Source organism: Coptis chinensis, chromosome 8 (assembly GCF_015680905.1).
Source record: "Coptis chinensis isolate HL-2020 chromosome 8, ASM1568090v1, whole genome shotgun sequence".
NCBI lineage: Eukaryota > Viridiplantae > Streptophyta > Magnoliopsida > Ranunculales > Ranunculaceae > Coptis > Coptis chinensis.
In genome coordinates this window covers 57,597,100-57,616,064 of record NC_141463.1, presented here as the reverse complement: position 1 = coordinate 57,616,064, position 18,965 = coordinate 57,597,100, and the positions used below count along the sequence as shown (strand labels likewise).

Genomic DNA, 18,965 nt, shown 5'->3' with positions numbered 1-18,965 from the left:
TATCCATCAAACCAGAACAGGGGTTAAGCTGTCTTTCAAAATACACAGAGGGAGTTGGTCCATTTGCTGCTTATGGATAGCCCATTGTGCAAGCAAATGTGCCTCTCCATTAGATCTCCTAGAGATCCACTGAAATTTGCAGAAAACAAAGTTTGAGGTTAACTGAACTACAAAATCTCTCAAGCTCTCAAACTTCCAAGAACAAGACTGGCTATTAAGAGCCTTAGTGACTTCTAAACAGTCCCCTTCTATGTACACAGCAGTCCACCCATGAAGCTTTGCCAGTCCTAGTGCCACTTCAGCAGCCACCATCTCAGCTTCCTCTGCAGACTGTGCTCGAAATCTCCTAATGCCTGCCCCTACTACCTTGCCTTCTGCATCCCAAGCTATAGTTCCAAAAGAATTTTGCTTCATTGCCAAACCCCTCGAAAAGCAGCATCATACCTTATATTAATGCACTCATTAGGTATAATAGGGAACAAAGACTCGAACTCAGAAAAATTATGGTTTAAGTAGTTTTCAGAAGGGAAAGAGGTCTCATTCTGCATTCTGGTAGGAGTAAAGCCCTTGTAGCAGTTGCATGCCTCCACCTCACTCCTTCTGAGAAGTCTTTCTCTATTAGGGAGCCTTTGTTCGAACTTGGCTTCATTCCTAGCTCTCCAGATGTTGTATAAGATGTAACAAGCTTGGATTCCTGCCTGAGCTATGTGTTGGTTCTTATTGTTGCGCCAACTTATAAACTTGGAGATCCAATCTTTAGTATTGTTCCTGCCCTGAATCTCCATTCTTAAGCCCAAGCTTGAAGTGAACCACAGATTTCTAGTCCAATCACATTCAAAAAACAGATGATTATCTGCCTCCAAACTGGTATTACAAAGGGGGCAAGAGAAATCCCCCTCCATCTTCCAAGAAGCCAACCTATCTCCCATAGGTAAAGCATTCATATAGGCTTTCCATAAAAACATCTGGATGTTGGCTGGTAGTTTGGTTTTCCAAAGGAGCTTAACAGTTTTAGTATTAAGACTAGAGCTCTGTCCTTCACCACTATCTTTGGCTAGGTACTTGTATACAGACTTCACAGTCAGTCTCCCAGCTTTTTCTCCACTCCATTTCAACCTATCCTTTCCCAGACCCTGAGGTCTAATTGGAATGTCTTTTATTCTTGCCACAAGGAAAGGCTGAAAAAAGCTATGAAGTTTGGCCTCATCCCATCCAGTTCTATCTTCCAGAAAGAGGTCAGCCACATGAAGGCCTTCTAGTCTGGGGTCCTCCACTCCTAACTCTCTCAGAGTCTGGGGTTTTCCATTGCAGATCACCCAAGGGTCATCTAAAAGAGAGATAGTGTTGCCACTGTGAATACCCCAGACTAGCCCTCCACTTATGAGATTGAAAGTATTATGGATTCCTTTCCAAAAGTAAGAAGCAGTCCCAGGAGGCTTCCAAACATCCCCTATCCAGTTTTTACTATAGATACTAGCAAGAGTTTTTGTCCAAACTGACTCAGTATCTGTAGCAGCTTTCCAAGGGAGCTTGGCTAGCATTGCTACATTTATATCCCTCATCTTTCTAAACCCCAATCCTCCTTCAGGCTTGGGTTTGCATAACTTGTCCCACCCAATGGTGTGAACACTGTTTGAATTTTCAGCACCATGCCAGAAAAACTCTCTGCATGCTTTATCTATCTTGTTACAAGTAGACATAGGAAGCATATAGGTAGCCATAGCATAGAGAGGCGTGGCTTGTACCACTGATTGGATCAGGGTAGCCCTGCCAGCCTGTGAAAGGACTTTAGCCTTCCAACCTTTTATTTTCTTATGGATCTTATCTACTAAAAAATCAAAATCCTCAGCCTTTTTTTTTGAGAGCATGAAGGTTGTTCTTCTTGAGGTAACTATCCAACATTTTTTAAAGGTCCAGTACTTGTTCTGCTTAAGTTTTTATTTCGTATGATTCTAATCCTCCCCAAATTTGAATCAGATCTATGCACCATGGTTAATTCTAATCGTATGATTTCGTATGACTAGTGTTATAGTACTACAGTAGATGAAGTACCTATTTTCTTTATTGCTCCATTTCTGAATGGTAAATTGTATCTTTGTAGCGCGCAGTTTATGAATGAAAGTTTAGTTCTGCCTCACCCACAAGTCTACAACTAACAAAATGCAAATACTGCATTCCATCCAGGCATCAAAATGAACCATTTTTTTTTTTTTTTTTTTTTTTTTTTGCATTTTACTATCTTAGGGGTTGTCTGCTTTTCTGAGCCTCTGAATGTTGAATGCTGGATGCTAAATGGCCCATATGCTAAAATGCTGATTGCTGAATTCTAAAAAATTTGTTTGTTTTATGTTAGAATAACCTGGCTCTGAAGGCTGAATATAAATCATTCGGACAATTTTTCTCATGCTATCTATTTTAAACACTAACTTGATTTCTTGTAAAACAAAATATACATTATATTTGAGGAGGGGAGATGGTTTATCGAAGAAAAGAAATGATAAATAAATTTATTTAAAATATGTTTTAACAAATATATTTTAATGGTTTATTTTCATATTTTGTTTACTTTCAGAAAATATATATGTAATTCTATTTTTAACAAAGTAGATATCATTCACTCAAAAAAATGAAAAAACATGTGACACCAACATCAAGCCATAAAGGTCAAGGTAAGAAAGTAGATGGGTTCTTGAGATTGGGTTCTTAGGAAAGAGCAAGAAAGGACTTCCTCGTTTCAAGTATTAGAATTCAGCATTGAGGAGAAACTTTGGTGCTGAATGTCGAATGCTGAAAGTACCACTGAATGCTTAAACTACTTAAAAAAAAACAAATAAGTTTTGAGCCTATAAATGCTTAAGACTTAAGTTTAAGAGGCTCTGAATGCTAAATCTTAAAAAAAAAAAAAAGACAACTCCCTTAGTGTATCATTTGAAACCACTGGCGGGCACGCTCGCCCATTAATTCTTAAATCGGTAATATGGAAGCTAATTATTTTACGAGCATGTCTTCAGTGCGCAGGTCGTATGGTGCGCAGGTAATTATGGGCCTTTGGATCAATACTTTTGCCATTAAATACACATGCACCCTTGGTATGAGTGGCCGAGATGTAATGGCGCAACATACATCTCGCGCACCATAGATTTAGCCTTATTTTACACCTGCAAATCACACACACAAAACAAACTTCTAAGCTATGGTCTTGAGTGAGGCAGCTTGATTCACGACCACTTGAGTTTTACACTAAAAAGCTAGTGACTTGAAAATTGAAGTAATCATATTAGTAGACTTGGACATATGTACGATTTACGTTGTCAATGCTCAAAGCCTTAATCTCATCGTAATTATCTTGCACCAATTGTAGGGATGAATTGCCTACATTGCAGTTAACCAAATGTGGACTTTCTAAATTCTTAGTCTAAAGCTTTTCATTGGTCTTAGGAATGACCAACTTTCATGCGTACCCGGCCTATTAAACCAGAAGCAAAATGGCGTTGAACCTGAAACTTAAATAAATTAATGAAATACAACATTTTGTTTTGGTTCATGAACATCCTGCTATAGTATAAGTGATAGTTTATCAGATGGACTTTTGGCTTAAATTCCATTTAAAATTCGGGAACGATGTTTAAGGAAAATCACATGCGTAGTGATGTCCAGCGATTTTCTTTATGTAATGTAAATGAAGAAGGCAGCAAGAAGCAAGGGGGTAGTGTGATACAACTTTTAGCTAACTTGATTGTTAAACCTTTGACTTTCCAAGCTTAAAGCCCAAGCAAACAACGGCAACGTACTCATGAGCCATCGCTCATTGGCTCAACCGTTGTGCACCCCCCTAACCCGAGCTTGCCACTTTGTTGACCCTTACGGTGGGCTTGGTTTCTAACTTTCTATATAGCGCCGCTTAATTACAGCAGGTTCAACCCAATAAACGTTGACATGGTTGCTTACTTGCGTATAAATGTACAATAGTGGTATTCCCGTTCCCCGAGGGCATAGTTCCGGATTTTGGAATTGCCGGAATTCCAACCGTTTCCAAAAATCAGAATTCCATACGGAACTTTGAAATATTCCGAGCAAAATTTGAAATTTGTGAATTTTTCGAGCCTTACATGAATATTTTGATTTCTTCAAAAACCAAAATATTTAACCTTTAAAAACCAAAATATTCGACCAAATTCTGATATTCTTAGAGCATCTTTAGGAGTGATACCAACCTAGCATTAAACACAAATTTCCAACAATTTAGTGTTTTTTCAACTTCAAGAGAGTCACATGTTGTTGAAAACACCAAACCAAATACCAAATCGGCCAATATTTGGTTCTAGTTTTGGTGCTGTATCAGATCACTCACGCGGTTTTAGAAAAACCGCGCGGGCTTGGACTAGATGTTGTACCCGAATAAAGAAAACAATAAGAGACAAGGACAGAAGTAACAGGTAATAACCAAGGCACGGATAGGCTGTCCTTAATGAAAGATTTCGCCCCTTCCAATAGTGCAGAAAAGCAGCAGTGGCGTCTTCCTCACAGGATTCAATGATTAACAGTAGTTTGACTTTGCACTATAATAAACTATCCTCTAGAACAGCAGTATAACTCTCTCTGGCGGCTGACAGTAAGAAGAGAATAAGAATAGGATGGGGTCGAGTTTTGTTTCTCTAAAGGTGTGAGTTGCTGTTTTCTGGGGATACTCTCTATATGGACGCAAGGTCCTGTATTTATAAAGGTAAGGTGGTCGGTTCCAGATAGGATAAGGACTCACACTTCCACTCTAAATCGGTTTCAAACTCTAAGAGATAAAGACTCATCCTCAAACTCTAAAGAGATAAAGACTCATCCTCATCCTCAAACTCTAAAGAGATAAAGACTCACACTTCCACTCTAAGTCGGTTTCAAACTCTAAAAGATAAAGACTCATCATCAAACTCTAAAGAGATAAAGGCTCATCCTCATCCTCAAACTCTAAAGAGATGAAGACTCATCCTCATCCTCAAACTCTAAATCGGTTTCACCAACAGATAAGAAGAAACCAACTAGACACCGAAACTAGTATTTAGAAATACTCCTAGAGATTCCAACAATCCCCCACTATTTCAAAATACTAATAGTCCCCCACTATTTTGGAATAAGATATTATAAAAGAAATGGGTTAACAAAACGCCAGAGAGAATCGAAAAAACAATGCATAAGAGACTGGTGTTTTACGGGCTTGAACCAGTCATAGGGTAACATATCTTATAATACGTGAAAGTGGTGGATTAAAAAATCTTTGAACCAACATTCCCTTATAGTAAAATAGATCACATGCACCCACATTGCTCTTTCATTATATGCTTGTTCTGCGGTGTTGCACTTTTTGGCCCCTGCGCTGCCTGTGTTCCATGAATGCTCTAGAGTACTTGCTTGAATACTCATAAGAACCGACCCAGTTCTACATTCATGTAGGTGGATATCCATCAAGTGTACATTGCAGTTAAAATACACTATCTCATAAACAAATGGACTACGGATTCCAATAAAAGTAAAATAACTCATCCTTTTCTCATTGCAATTCAAGTTATACAAAGTATACAAAAAATGCTATCTAGTCATAGGGTGGGGCGTCTCAAAGAAAGACAATAGCATACCAGAGCGACGAGGTGACTTGTTTTTCCCTTTGAACCTACTTCATGGGATCTCCAATCACATAGGTGGGGTTACCGTCAGTGTCGCCCTCTATCTAAGGCAAAAGTCCCATCCCCCTCGACGTTTCAACCACTTTTCTCCTGTTAAGCGGTTTTGTCAGAGGATCGGCCAAATTTAACTCGACTTCACATAATCTAGAGCCACAACTCAGATTCCAAAGAGCCTACTTTATAGATCGTAGTCTCGGACGGATATGCACCTTTTCCCATTATACAATTTGCTCTTTTTTGCTTTTTGCTATGCGGCTGGCCCGATCCACAATGCAGGTATACGAGTTAGAGGTGGTTTTGTACCAATAGGAAGATCTGCCAAGAGGTTTCTAAGCCATTTAGCCTCAGCACTTGCTTTATCTAAAGCAATAAGCTCGGACTCCATGGTTGAACGAGCTATCAAGGTCTGCTTAGAAGATTTCCAAGTGATTGCACCTCCACCAAGGGTGAAAATATAACCACTAGTGGAATTGATATCATGAGAATCAGATATCCAATTTGCATCACAATAACCCTCTATCACAGGTGGAGTTTGTCTAAAACGTATGCCGTAATTCATTGTTCCTCTCAAGTACTTGGCTAGTCTTTCTAACACACTCCAATGTTCCTGGCTAGGACAATGAGTGTATCCGCTTAACTCCGCTTAACTGCGCATAAGCAATGTCAGGTCTAGTGCAATTCATCAAGTACATGAGACTACCAATAATTTGGGCATATCTAGACTGAAGGACACTATGTTGATCATTTTTCTGAAGTTCACTAGTTGCCTCATAAGGTGTCGACACAGGCTTACTATCATAAAAGTTAAACTTCTTCAAAAACTTCTCAACATAATGCTCTTGTGAAAGCGTATAGCCATCACTATTTATGATAATTTTGATTCCAAGAATCACATCATATTCTCCCAAATCCTTCATTTCAAATTGGGAGGATAAGAACATCTTGGTGTTTCTCACAACATCAAGGCTAGGACTCATGATTAACATGTCATCTACATATAGACAGATAATCACATATTTATTTACATCAAAAGATTTAAAGTAAATACATTTATCAGCATCATTTATGTGATATCCATTAGACATCATGACACTGTCAAACTTTTCATGCCATTGTTTTGGCACTTGTTTCAACCCATATAAAGACTTAACCAATTTGCATATTTTTTGCTCATTCCCTGGTACTATAGTACCCTCAGGCTGCATCATATATATTTCTTCATCAAGATCACCATTCAAAAATGCAGTTTTTACATCCATTTGATGAATAAATAAATTATGAATAGCAGCGAGAGCCATTAGAACTCTTATAGAAGAAATCCTAGATTCACGGAGCATAAGTATCAAAATAGTCAATGCCTTTTTTTCGGGAGAATCCCTTGACTACTAGTCTAGCCTTGTATTTCTCAATAGAACCATCTAGCTTTCGGTTTCTTTTTGAAGATCCACTTGTAACGTATAGGTTTTTAGCCCGGAGGTAGATCAACTATCTCCCATGTGTGATTAGCTATAATCGAATCTAGTTCGAAGTTTATAGCATCCTTCCAAAAGGTGCATCTCGAGAACTGATTGCCTCATTATACGTCACAGGATCATCATCAAGAAAAACATGTAAAAGTCATTACTAAAATTGGTGGATTTTCTGTCTCTTTTACTCTTCCGAATTTCTTGTTCAAAAATTTCAGGATCTGTTAATTGTTGTTCACTAGGAGCAACCAACCTCTCAATGCCAATTTTCAAAAGAAACAAATTCTCAAAGAAATCAGCATTTTTACTCTCTATAATAGTGTTAGCATCGACAAGGTTATTATCAGATTTTACTACTAAAAATATATATGTGGCACTATTATGAGCATAACCAATGAACATACAATCAACAGTTCTAGGTCCCAATTTTCTCTTTTTAGGTTCGTTCACTAGAACCTTTGCAAGACACCCCCACATTTTGAAGTATTTCATGTTAGGTACATGACCTTTCCATAATTCATATGGTCTTATTCCCTGTTTTCTTGTTGGGTATCCTATTATGTATATGGCAAGCAGATAGGATTGCTTCCCCCCACAAGTTCAGGGAAGCTCCAGAACTTACAAGCATAGCATTCATCATCTCTTTTAGTGTTCTATTTTTCCGTTCGGCTACTCCATTTGACTCAGGAGAGTATGGTGGAGTAGTCTCATGAATAATGTCATTCTTGTCACAAAAGTCCTGGAAGGGGTTAGACTCATATTCTCCACCCCTATCAGACCGAAGTCTTTTAATCTTATAGTTAAGCTAGTTTTCAACTTCAACTTTGTACTTGAGAAACATCTCACATGCCTCATGCTTGTTTCTAAGTAAATATATCATGGTGTACCTAGAGAAGTCATCTATGAATGTAATATAATAAAATTTCCCCCCTCTAGACATGGTACTTATGAATTCACCCAAATCCATATGAATAAGAGTTAGCAATCCAGTTTTATCTCTAGAAACAATTCTGCAAGGTTTCTTTGTGGCTTTAGTCTCAGCACATATCTCACATTTATCATTAGAAAAATCAGAAATATCAGACAATAAACCACATGCTTTCATTCTTTTCATATATTGAACATTCACATGTCCTAGTCTATCATGTCATATATTAAAAAAAGTCAAGCAAGTAAGCAGAAGCAGATTCATCTTTATTAATAATAATGTTGTAGAAGCAGATTCATCTTTATTAATAATAATGTTGTCAAGTACATTCAACATGAAAAGACCACTGTTATTACAATAACTTTTCCCAACAAAACCCTCATTCTTCATCAGAACGAATTTGTCACTCTCAAAAGTCACCTTGACCCTGACTTTTCCCGATGGGACCACGAGAAATCAGATTTCGACGAATCTCGGGAACATGCAAGATACATTACTAAGTGAAAGGGTTTTCCCGGTTAACTTCAAAAGAATCTTGCATGTTCTCTCAACAGAACGGACCTTGAGTCACCCATATAGACCTTTTCATCTTTCAACAAGTATGTAGTCCGAGAAGGCTTTCAACATCACCACGAGGCGTGGTGGAGTGCGCGGCACCGAATCTAGTACCCGTTCTTCTTCCCGGTGGCCATGAACACTTGTGACACCACATTAGCAATAATATCATCTCCCCAACCATATTAGCATTGGGAGGATCATCGATTGTCTTTCTTGTATGCAGACCGAAAAGCCCCTATGTCGGGTTTACCCAAACATAACAATTTCCATTGCCGATTACCACTCCTTTTAAAAGAAGTGTCTTTGACCTTGAAATTCTTATTTTTTTTGTCTTACACTTTTAGAGGTTTTGTTAGATTTCTTTGGGATTACCTTCAATGATGTTGGCTTTAGAATGAAATTCCTTAGACAACACATCATCCCAAGTCTTGTTCTTTTCCTCTATGTGAATGTGTATGATCACATCCTCAAGAGTCATCTGCTGCTTTATGCTTCATACTATTTTTATAGTGTTTCCAAGACTTCGGGGGAGTTTCTCAATCAAACATCCAAAGAACAAAGGTTTCGGATAAATCAATACCTTCGGTTTTCAAATCATTAATCAAAGACATGAAAATCATGGATTTGAGGCGTGACATCTCTATCCTCTCTCATCGGAACTTTAGAAAAGTCCCAATAGCATATTTCGAAAGTACCAACATCCTCTATTATGTATTTTTGTTCAAACTCTCCCATATATCATGTGCATTCTTATTTGAACAATAAATATCAAAAATTTCATTAGACAAGGTACTTTCAAAATAGCATGACGACATACCTTATTCCCATTGAGCCAAAGCGGCTTGATTTCTTTCGAAATCATTAGAACCTCCACGGGTCTTTGTATCAATGAGATACTTTGCATAGTTGAGTACATCTAGGGCTGTGAATACCCTTTATCTCCATCGCTTGAAGTGTGAATCGTTGAAGGATTCAATCTTTGACACATTGGGTAAGTTGCGAGCATTTAATAGAGGTGCAACATCTCTCATAGTCGAAGTAACTTCCATGACTCCAAAATTGGTTTCTTTGATCGGCGTGGTGTCAATAGGTGTAGACATCTAAATCTTTCCTTAAGATTGTTGTACCCGAATAAAGAAAACAATAAGAGATAAGGATAGAAGTAACAGGTAATAACCAAGGCGCGGATTAGGCTATCCTTAAGGAAAGATTTCGCCCCTTCCAATGGTGCGAGTAAAAGGCGCAAGATGGCGTCTTCCTCACGGGATTCAATGGTTAATGCTAGGTTTGACTTTCAAGACTAGAACAAACTACCTCTAGAAGCGGCAAGATATAACTCTCTACGGCGGCCGGAAGAAGAAGAGAAGAAGAATAGGATGGGGTCGAGTTCTGTTTCTCTAAAGGTGTGAGTTGCTATTTTCTGGGGATACTCTATATGGACGTAAGGTCCTGTATTTATAGAGGTAAGGTGGTCGGTTCCAGATAGGATAAGGACTCACACTTCTACTCTAAGTCGGTTTCAAACTCTAAGAGATAAAGACTCATCCTCAAACTCTAAAGAGATAAAAACTCATCCTCAAACTCTAAAGAGATAAAGACTCATCCTCATCCTCAAACTCTAAATCGGTTTCACCAACAGATAAGAAGAAACCAACTAGGCACTGAAACTAGTATTTAGAAATACTCCTAGCCTAGAGATTCCAACACTAGATTATGGCCTTCAATCACGCGGTTTTGCCAAAACCGCGCGAGAGATTGGAAAAGAAAAAAAATAAAAAAGTTGATTGCGCGGTTTTTGAAAAACCGCGTGGGCTTGGGCTTCACTGGCGCGGTGTTGGGAAGACCGCGTGGGCTATATGGCGAGGTTTATTCAAAATTGCGTCATTTGATGTCGAAAATTTGATGTTGCTCCTAAAGATGGTTGGTGTTTTTGTTTGGTGTTTGGTTTGGTTCAAATTTTTGGTGTTTTTTTTGTTGCTCTCCTAAAGATGCTCTTAGATATATATTATAGTTATACTCTCTAAGCTCTATTTTTTAGAGCCTTCATAGAGACTCCAATATTTTCACAACACTTAAACTAATTACAAAAATTTAGGAAAAATCTTACACTGCCTCAAACTAGAAAGGAAAGATTCTCCCTATTACCAAGTTCTTTTAAACCTCACCAAGAGAAGTCAATATACTTCCATCATTATTCACCCTATTACCAAGTTCTCTTAAACCTCATTAAGAAGAGTCAATATACTTCCATCATTATTCAATACCGAAAAAGTAAAATAAATTAAATTAAATAAACAAAATTTAGCAAGTTTGGTTAAGATATCAGATCAAATCGTATACAACCAAAGCTTCTTCATGTGGTTGTGTCTTCGAAGAATATATGGACCCAAAATCTCTCTCTTACACAATCTCCTCTTTTTCTCTTTCTCTCTCTCTCTCACTGTTCTTTCTCTTTCTTTACCCTAGTGGACTCCCTCTCTTTCTCCTTTTTATATCCTCCCCCTCATCTAGACCGCCCATCTGTCTTGTTATCCTACGACCCTTCTGTCGACCGTACGCCTGCCACATCCGTGGATTAGGGTTCCGCGGCCTTGATTCGCTGCTCCTCCGTGTCTTTACTTATGTTGCCTCATATCCCCTGTAACGCAGACTTAGTCCACTCTTCCTACATTGTGCCACTACAAATGCCGCTTCTCAACTCCGCGGTCTCGTTAAGGGATCCGGGGTCGAGAACCCTCATCATTATTCTCTTTCCACCGCCATACTCTTTTTTCTTGGTTTGTGTGCGAACTAGACTGCAATCATCACGCGCATTTTCAGTCGTCCCTCATTCCTTGCGCTTCCACGTGTCTCGTGCTGGCTGGGCTATCCAACTGACTCCTCGAGCTCCACAAACCCCTAGTAGTTACACTTTTACCCCTTCCTTATTTATCCCTCTCTCTTCTCCTCATTTCGTTTCCCTTTCCCTCTTGCTTTCCACTGCTCTCCTCTTCACTCTCTTCCGATTAACCTCTGGTTTGCACGCACTCTATTGGCTTCCTGGCAGTTCTTTCCTCCTTTCAGACCTCTACTCAGGCATAATCACTCTCCTTGCTTCCTTCGATACGTTTTCTAAGCTTGCTTTATTTTTGTTCACACTAAATAGTAGGTTCTTTCCATATTCTGCGTTTGTCTCTCTGTTTTTCCGATGTCGGGCTCTAACTCCAGCGATTCTTCCACTTCCCATTCACCCCAAGTAGCGTCTCCGCCTCCTATTGCCCCTACAACGGCCCCCTCCACCTCCGGGCGCCCAGTTTCTTTGCTACATCCACCCTCACGATGTCGCCGCCCTAATTTGGACGCAATTAGGGCAGCTTATGGCATCCCAGCCAACATAACTTTAGAACACGTGTCATCCATCACACACTACCCTCACCTGGTTCCCCGTCGTCCCGGGCACCTTGTGATCATGGTGGGTCAAATTGTTGCTGCTCTACGGCTGCCCCTCACTCTCCTGGATGTCGAAGTGTGCAATCACTTCAACATCCCCCCTGCCAAGGTATAGGAAACTTTTGGAGGACTATGTATGCTGCGAATATATATAATAGAACCGACGAACCCAAAATCACCAGCCGCGACATCTTTTCCCACTACTTCATCAAGAAAAGTACCAAAGACGTCGATTGTGGGATACCCGATCTTTTTTTATGCATACCGAAGCTACCCTCTTGCTCTGTATTACATCCTCAGACAAAGTGTGGCACCATTACCCTTTATATGTATCAGGACAATTTCTGTCCGCGGACCTTCCTTCATATTTAAATCTTAACCATCTCGCCTTCATCACCCGTGGTGAGTATCCTTGTCCTCCCCTTCTTTTTTATTGCATTGTTACCGTTATGCTCTAACTCGCTGTTCTTCTCTGTTCTGTAAGTTGGCAGCCAGACTCCAAATCCCAACTCTACACCGGCGTATCTTGTCCCATTTTCCAAAGACTCCACGATCTCGGACCCGCTCAAGCCAGTCACTTAGGCATCCACCCTACCACCACCACCCCACTGCTGCAAATTTCCAGTTTACAAACTTTCCGTGGCTTCTCAGCTCCCTTTTACCGCCCTCCCCCTCCCAAAGAGCGGAAACCCAGAGCCTCTCCGCCTACCAAAAAAAGATCCCACGTACATTTCGTCCTCCCACCACCTTCATCCTCGCACCTCCTCTCAATCCCTTGGATCCCGTGACTCCCCAACACCCTCCGCGCCCGAAGACATCCCCTCCTATCACTCCATTTCCAATTGGGACGACCAGTATACCTCTCCCAACTCCCCCACCAACGACATGGACGTTCGCAAACATAAGCTTTTTGACAGCGACTCTGAGGATGATGATGTGACAGAAGTTTCCCCAACCGAGGTGAGGGCTCCTGCCGAAATGCCCTTGTCCAAGAGGCAGCGGACATCAGCCTCCGAAAGGTCAGTCCCTATAGTTCCACGAACCTCGCGGTGCGAAGCACTCGCCCCATCACCTCGTCACTTCAACCTACGCCTTTTCCCCATGCGCCCGCCCGGCAAAGAATCGATTCCACCGGCGACTCCGGTTTTCGGACCGCCCCGCGAAGACTTACGCCCCATTTTCAACGTCTTGCAACCGCCCGAGTATCCATCGTGACTCATACTAGACAATGCGGCGGTAGCCTCTTCCCTATTCTACAACGCCCATCTGCCTAGGGACATTGCATATGCCGATGGGGGTTCGTTTGATCATCACCGCACCTCTTTGTATACTAACTGGGAATGGGTATATTCCTCGCTCTCTCTCTTCTTCTTTTTTTTTTTTTTTTTTTTTTTTTTTAGGTAAGCCTGGACATTTCTTTCATGATCCGCAGTCTTCTCAGCGCCAAGAACAAGTTGACTGCCTTGGAGAAAGAAGTCAATGGCCCTTCTGGTCTAAAGGCTGCCTACGCAAGGCTTCAATCCAATCTAGCCGCTGCTAACTTGGTTAAACTCAAGGCCCAGGACGAACTGCGGTCCGCAGAATCATCTCATCAGAGCTACATGGATACAGTCAACGACCGCCTGAGTAGTCAGTGGGAAATGCTCCTTGAACAACATCAACTCAACCTATCTGCTTTAGTTCAACAACACCAGGCTGCCATCGGCACCCTCAATCAAAAGCAGAAAGATGCTACCGCCGCCCTATTTCAGCCATGAACCAAAATATCGCCGATATATCCGATATATATTGGTATTTTGGTACGCCAACATCGATATTTCCAATATATATCCACCGAATATAGAACCCTTTTTTTCCCGATATATATCAGAATTTTCGATATAAAACTTTATATCGCCAATATAATCGATATAATCGATATATCCGATATTTACGATATATATTGGTTGACTTTTTGACCATTTTTTAATATAAATCCGATATTTCCAATATTATATTTCTGATATATCCGATATTTTAAATAATTTGGACTGGTCACCAAAAAAATGGATATATCCGATATATATCGGTTTTTGGGTACACCAATATATTCATCGATATCGATATTTTGGGCATTGACTTCAGCAACATCAAGATGATATGGCTGCCCTTCGCGAACGCTTCAAGCTTCTCGCTGAAAAAAGGGTATCCAAGAAGATACAGGAGGAGCTCGCCCGACTCTCACAGGAAGGACGGCTTCTACCTGACATGCCTACCATCCCCGTGGTCACCTCCAGAGAAGATGCCAGGGAAGAGACGGCGGCCGCCGAGACCCTTCCCCACTCACCGGTGTGTGAAGAAATCCCCAACCCTGCCGCAACTACGGAAGAGACCCCTGCCGCAACCTTGGAGAGCGCTACTGCCGCGATCACCACTGTACCCTCCGAAGAGGTTCCTGATGCACTAGTTGCTACCAACACTCTTTCTGAGATGCCCTAGACCTACTCTTTTTAGACTTCTTTGTAATAAGTCACTTTTACCCCATCTTGGCCGCTGATTGCAGTACACTTGTTTTGTTTATATGTTTATATATGGATATTACTCCCTTGCATGTGATGTTTGCTTTTGTCTGGAATGTTAGTTATTCCCTTGTCTCTTGACTTTGCTGCTTGTTTAAGAATAATTTAATATAACAGCACCCGTTCGTAGGACGGATGTAAGACCCCTATTTTATATTTACATTATCTGCGTAACAATATTTAATATTTTCTGTATTTGACTGTATTTTTCTGGTCAACGTGCTAGCATGTGGAATACCAAATAGTAATTTCGAAAAAATGTTAATATAGGAAACTAATATTTGAATTTTGAATGTGGGTAGATTATCTTTAATTTTTGGAAAGCTTTAAATAAAAAGGAAACAAGATATTAACCTAAGTAACATAATATATAATACTTTTAATAGAAATAATATTTCCATACTTAGGATATAAGAATATTTAGTAATTTGGAAGTTAAGGAGAATATAGGGTGTCTCCGGAGAAACTAGTTTTTCTGAAAAACCACAAACAACACACACAAGCCGAAAACGGAGAAGAACGCGGATTTCGCGAGCTAGGTGGGATTGGTTCTATCATTTTTTTCTTCGATATTTTTCTGTTGCCGATAACACAGGAGGTGAGTAGTTTATTTTTTTGTACTTTTCCCATATATAGACACAGTGAACTGTACGTCCAAAACTGTTATGTTCATCTTTCGTTTTCTGCCATTTTTTTTCTCTTCAAAGAGTAATCTTATGGTGTATGTTTAAAACTCAGTAGATTGTTAGTACTGTTAACACCTTTAGGTGGTGGTAAAGGGAGGCGCGAGCCCCTAACCTCCTCCTCTGTAAAAACGCCATTACTGCCATTACTGTGATACTGAGGAATTTGATTTTTGTGTATTTATTTTCGTGTTTGAACTGTTTTGTTGTAGTGTGGGTTGGTGGTTTGATGTATGGTGGTAGTGGGGAGTTTGTGGGGGTTTGAAAGCTTCAAAAATATTAATGGCGGTCGGATCTGGGATTTGAGGGGGATAGAGAAAACTGGAAATCGGGGGTTGCTTGCTGAAGTAAAGTGGTGGGGTTTTTCACCCACATAATTTTCGCTGGGTTATTAGTGGGTGGTGTGTGAAGGATTTTTGGGGGTGGCTGGAAGCTAGCGGCTGTTGCTGCGAAGGGGATGACCGTGAGAGCGATCGGGTGCTCCAGGTCGCGATTTACTTTTTTTGACTTAGGACTAATTAGTTGGGCCGGACCCTATCAGATTCTAGTTTGGGTCGGTTTACAAGGTTTATGTGGGCTGGTCCTAAAATTTGAATTGGGTCGCATGGGATCCAGTTAGTTTTGAGATTTCCAGTTGGGCCAGATCAGTTTATGGGCCGGGTTAAACCGGGTCAATTTAGCTAGTCGCTTAGGACCAGGGTTTGAACTCTTTTTAAATATGGGTTTGGGTGAGGACCGGGAGGAATGACCACCGGTTAGGACCGTCGACTATTGGGTTGACTGTTGACCCGTTGATTGTTGACTTTTTCCAAAAATGTTATAGATTGATTTTATGGACCAATCCGATGATAGGATGTGGGTGACACTTGTATAAACTTGTTTGTCAGTATCTAATATAGATTTGACGTCGATCTTGTGTAAATTTTGACACGTGAAGATAGAGAAATTTTAAGATGCATAGATATATACATTTGAATAAATTACGTAACAAAAATCCTAGAACCTAGCTACCACAACTCATGTGATTTGCCCTGTGTGGGCGTATGTGATATGATTGGCCCCTGTATAGGGTGTATATATATGAGATGTTGATTGACCCATGTGTTGGGCAATCGTAGCCGAATAGTGGCTTGATTATCTCGTTCGCAAAACTTTCGAACGAGACGCGTGATATTTTATGCCGAATAGTGGCATTACTTACATAATGACTTTCGTGTGAGGGTTTACGGTGTCGCGGCATCATTTCAGAGTGGTAGTTACGCACTGAGTGGTACATTATATAAGGGGAGGCATGTGGATGTACATGTTCGGGTTGGGTAGCGATTGTGGTAGCCGGAAAACTAGGTAAAACATAGAGACGACGGGTTACTAGGGACACTTGATAAATGTTTCTTTGCCATGATATTTTCCTCGAGGTGGTTATTGATTTAAGACTTTCGGGTTAAGTTTCATTTTGTTATGATTATTATAAATTGTTTGCGGAGAGTGGGTTAAACTAATTGTTCTTGCAGAGAGGACCCACTCTGCGATAGAGCATGCATAAAGGTAAGTACTAGGTCGCCATAAGTTATTTACTCTTAGTTAGAAGCTAAGGTGTCTTTATGAAGGAACTAACTACCTTAAGCTAAAGTTTCGGTGGAGGGAACTACCGCCATGTAAAGAATGAAATATTATGTATATCTAAATGGTTTTACTAAGGCTACTCATACCAAAGATTATTCATAATAATCCGATTTGCATGTTTGCTAATCGGGTGTATTCTTATATGAACATAGTCGATCAGCCTGGACAGGGTTAGCTGATGTTCGAGAAGGTGGCGTGCTGCTCGTGATCGATGTTAGCTTTTATTTTTAATAAGATGTCGTTTCATTTTTCCTCAGAGATGTAGTGGAATTTGTTGGGGACATATGTTTAATTTATTTTTCCGAATTCTTAAGTGAAGAAGTTTGTAACTTAATTTTTGATCACAAGTTTTCTTAATGATGAGTGGATTGTTTTGAGTATTTTTATTGTTTAGTTTTTTTCCGCATGGGTTATTATTCATTAGGGTTATGATATAAATTGGGTTGTGAGGTTGTCATCACATCTCGGATATCGAGGAGTCATATATCATTATTATTATCTGATTTATCGAAATTCGGAGTGTGACAACGGATCCGAAATCTAGTTCCATTTAAAATCACAAATTATGTCATAGTTCTAGGTAGGTGGCAACCACGTGTTATGTTGAGACCACTCTTTAACACTTAGTCGTCTGAGTTTTATATACTTCTACTTGCAGATAAATGAAACTTTTATATCAAAAACGAAGATTATAGGTCACAAATTCACAATATAATTTTGGGGTGATGACAATGGTCTTATTTATGGTCTGGATTTCTTGCACTTCATCGTACAAAAAATCAGTAATTTCAAAATTTTAGCCTCGGCATTTCGAATTGCCAGATTTTGGCATTTTGCAAGTGTAGAATTGCTTAGAAGTTGGCATTTCGCAAGGTTCCGAAACTTGAAAAAAAACAAAAAGTTGTATTTTTTGGTAAAGGCAAGGTAAGAATTTCCAAAATTAGCTGATTTTTTTCATTGCGGCCGTCTGTCGGTGCTGATTTTAAAACCTCAACGTGCGTGCAACGAATTTCCAATCCGCACACAACTCTTCCATCAAACGGCCTACAATCAATACAGTTATAAAGTTTCTTTTAACTAGGGATTCGTTTCAACGCCTTCTTTCGCTCACACCTCCCACCACCCATCATAATTTTTTTTTTTTAAGTTTACTCTCAACTTAAGAAAAAAAAAAAATTGACTTTACTAATCAAGCAGTCCCTTTCATTAGTTTTTTTAAACACCAGATCTCAAATTCCATTCTTCCAAAAAGTTCCAGACAATGGCAAAACTATACTTGTCATTACTTGTGCTACTCCTACTCACAGATCTTACTTTCTCATCAGATCCACCAGTACCTCCACCCGAAAATGGAGATGGCTCAATTACCCATCCACCCTCTCATTCCCCATCTCCTGCTTTTTCACCACATACAGCTTCACCACCGGCCCCTCCTTTATCACATGATTCTGCCCCTGGGTCTACTCCTGGGTCCACTCCTGCACCGGCGCCGGATGATGTGAGTGATAAGATGCATGACATTACTCAGGATGGTGAGAATGACAAGTCTTCGGGTGGGGGAATGAGTGCAGGGAAAAAGGCTGGGATTGTTGTTGGTGTAATGGTGGGTGCTGGGCTAGTTGGGTTAGGTGGATTTGTTTATAAGAAACGTCAGGATAATATTAGGCGTACTCAGTATCGATTAGATATGGGGAGAGAATTTCTTTGATTGAATGAGTTAGTGGGTTGTTATTTTGGTTGATGAAAAAGATTATAGATTTGTTATTTGTTTTAGGAGATATTATTGTTGGGTGGATTATGTTACATTTTCGATTTCTTAGTTTAAATATTACGGTTTTGATTTTAGTTCTTGTTATCTTGTGTTCTTCATGAATTATAGAATTTTTAGTGATTTTAGATTGGCAAATTGTTTTTTTTTTATTGTCATGTAGTGTAGTATGGTTACATCACTGATCCACTGTACAGCTGTACTTTAGTTTGAGCAAGTAAATAAGTCAATAAATACAAATTAATAAGACATGAATTTCTTTAACTATTGCAGTAAATGC

The 18,965-nt window shown here is 39.9% G+C and overlaps 3 protein-coding genes across 5 annotated transcripts in view; 2 read left to right on the top strand and 1 right to left on the bottom strand.

Annotated features, from left to right (window-relative positions):
* LOC147482102 (protein disulfide isomerase-like 1-4) overlaps positions 1-17,299 on the top strand; it is a 35,719-nt gene extending 18,420 nt beyond the window's left edge. Inside the window, exon 10 of one of the 3 annotated variants that reach the window (XM_086575518.1) lies at positions 17,070-17,299. The gene's annotated coding sequence lies outside the window, so the exon portion shown is untranslated. Of the gene's footprint in view, positions 1-2,101; positions 2,405-17,069 lie in introns of those variants that run through there. The other 2 variants (XM_086575519.1, XM_086575514.1) reach the window with 2 other exon arrangements.
* LOC147482103 (uncharacterized) lies at positions 7-414 on the bottom strand. Its single transcript, XM_086579194.1, has one exon. The coding sequence runs from the start codon at positions 412-414 to the stop codon at positions 7-9; it is 408 nt and encodes a 135-aa protein (XP_086435320.1).
* Positions 17,300-17,903: 604 nt separating the features above from the next.
* LOC147482101 (uncharacterized) lies at positions 17,904-18,823 on the top strand. The gene has a single exon (XM_086577338.1). It carries the CDS (start codon positions 18,179-18,181, stop codon positions 18,623-18,625), a length of 447 nt encoding a protein of 148 aa, XP_086433464.1. The 5' UTR covers positions 17,904-18,178; the 3' UTR covers positions 18,626-18,823.
* The last annotated feature ends 142 nt before the right edge of the window (positions 18,824-18,965 follow it).

Coding starts and splice junctions, on each gene's coding strand:
- LOC147482101 (XM_086577338.1), top strand. CDS start 18,179: ATGGCAAAACTATACTTGTCATTACTTGTGCTACTCCTACTCACAGAT.
- LOC147482103 (XM_086579194.1), bottom strand. CDS start 414: ATGAAGCAAAATTCTTTTGGAACTATAGCTTGGGATGCAGAAGGCAAG.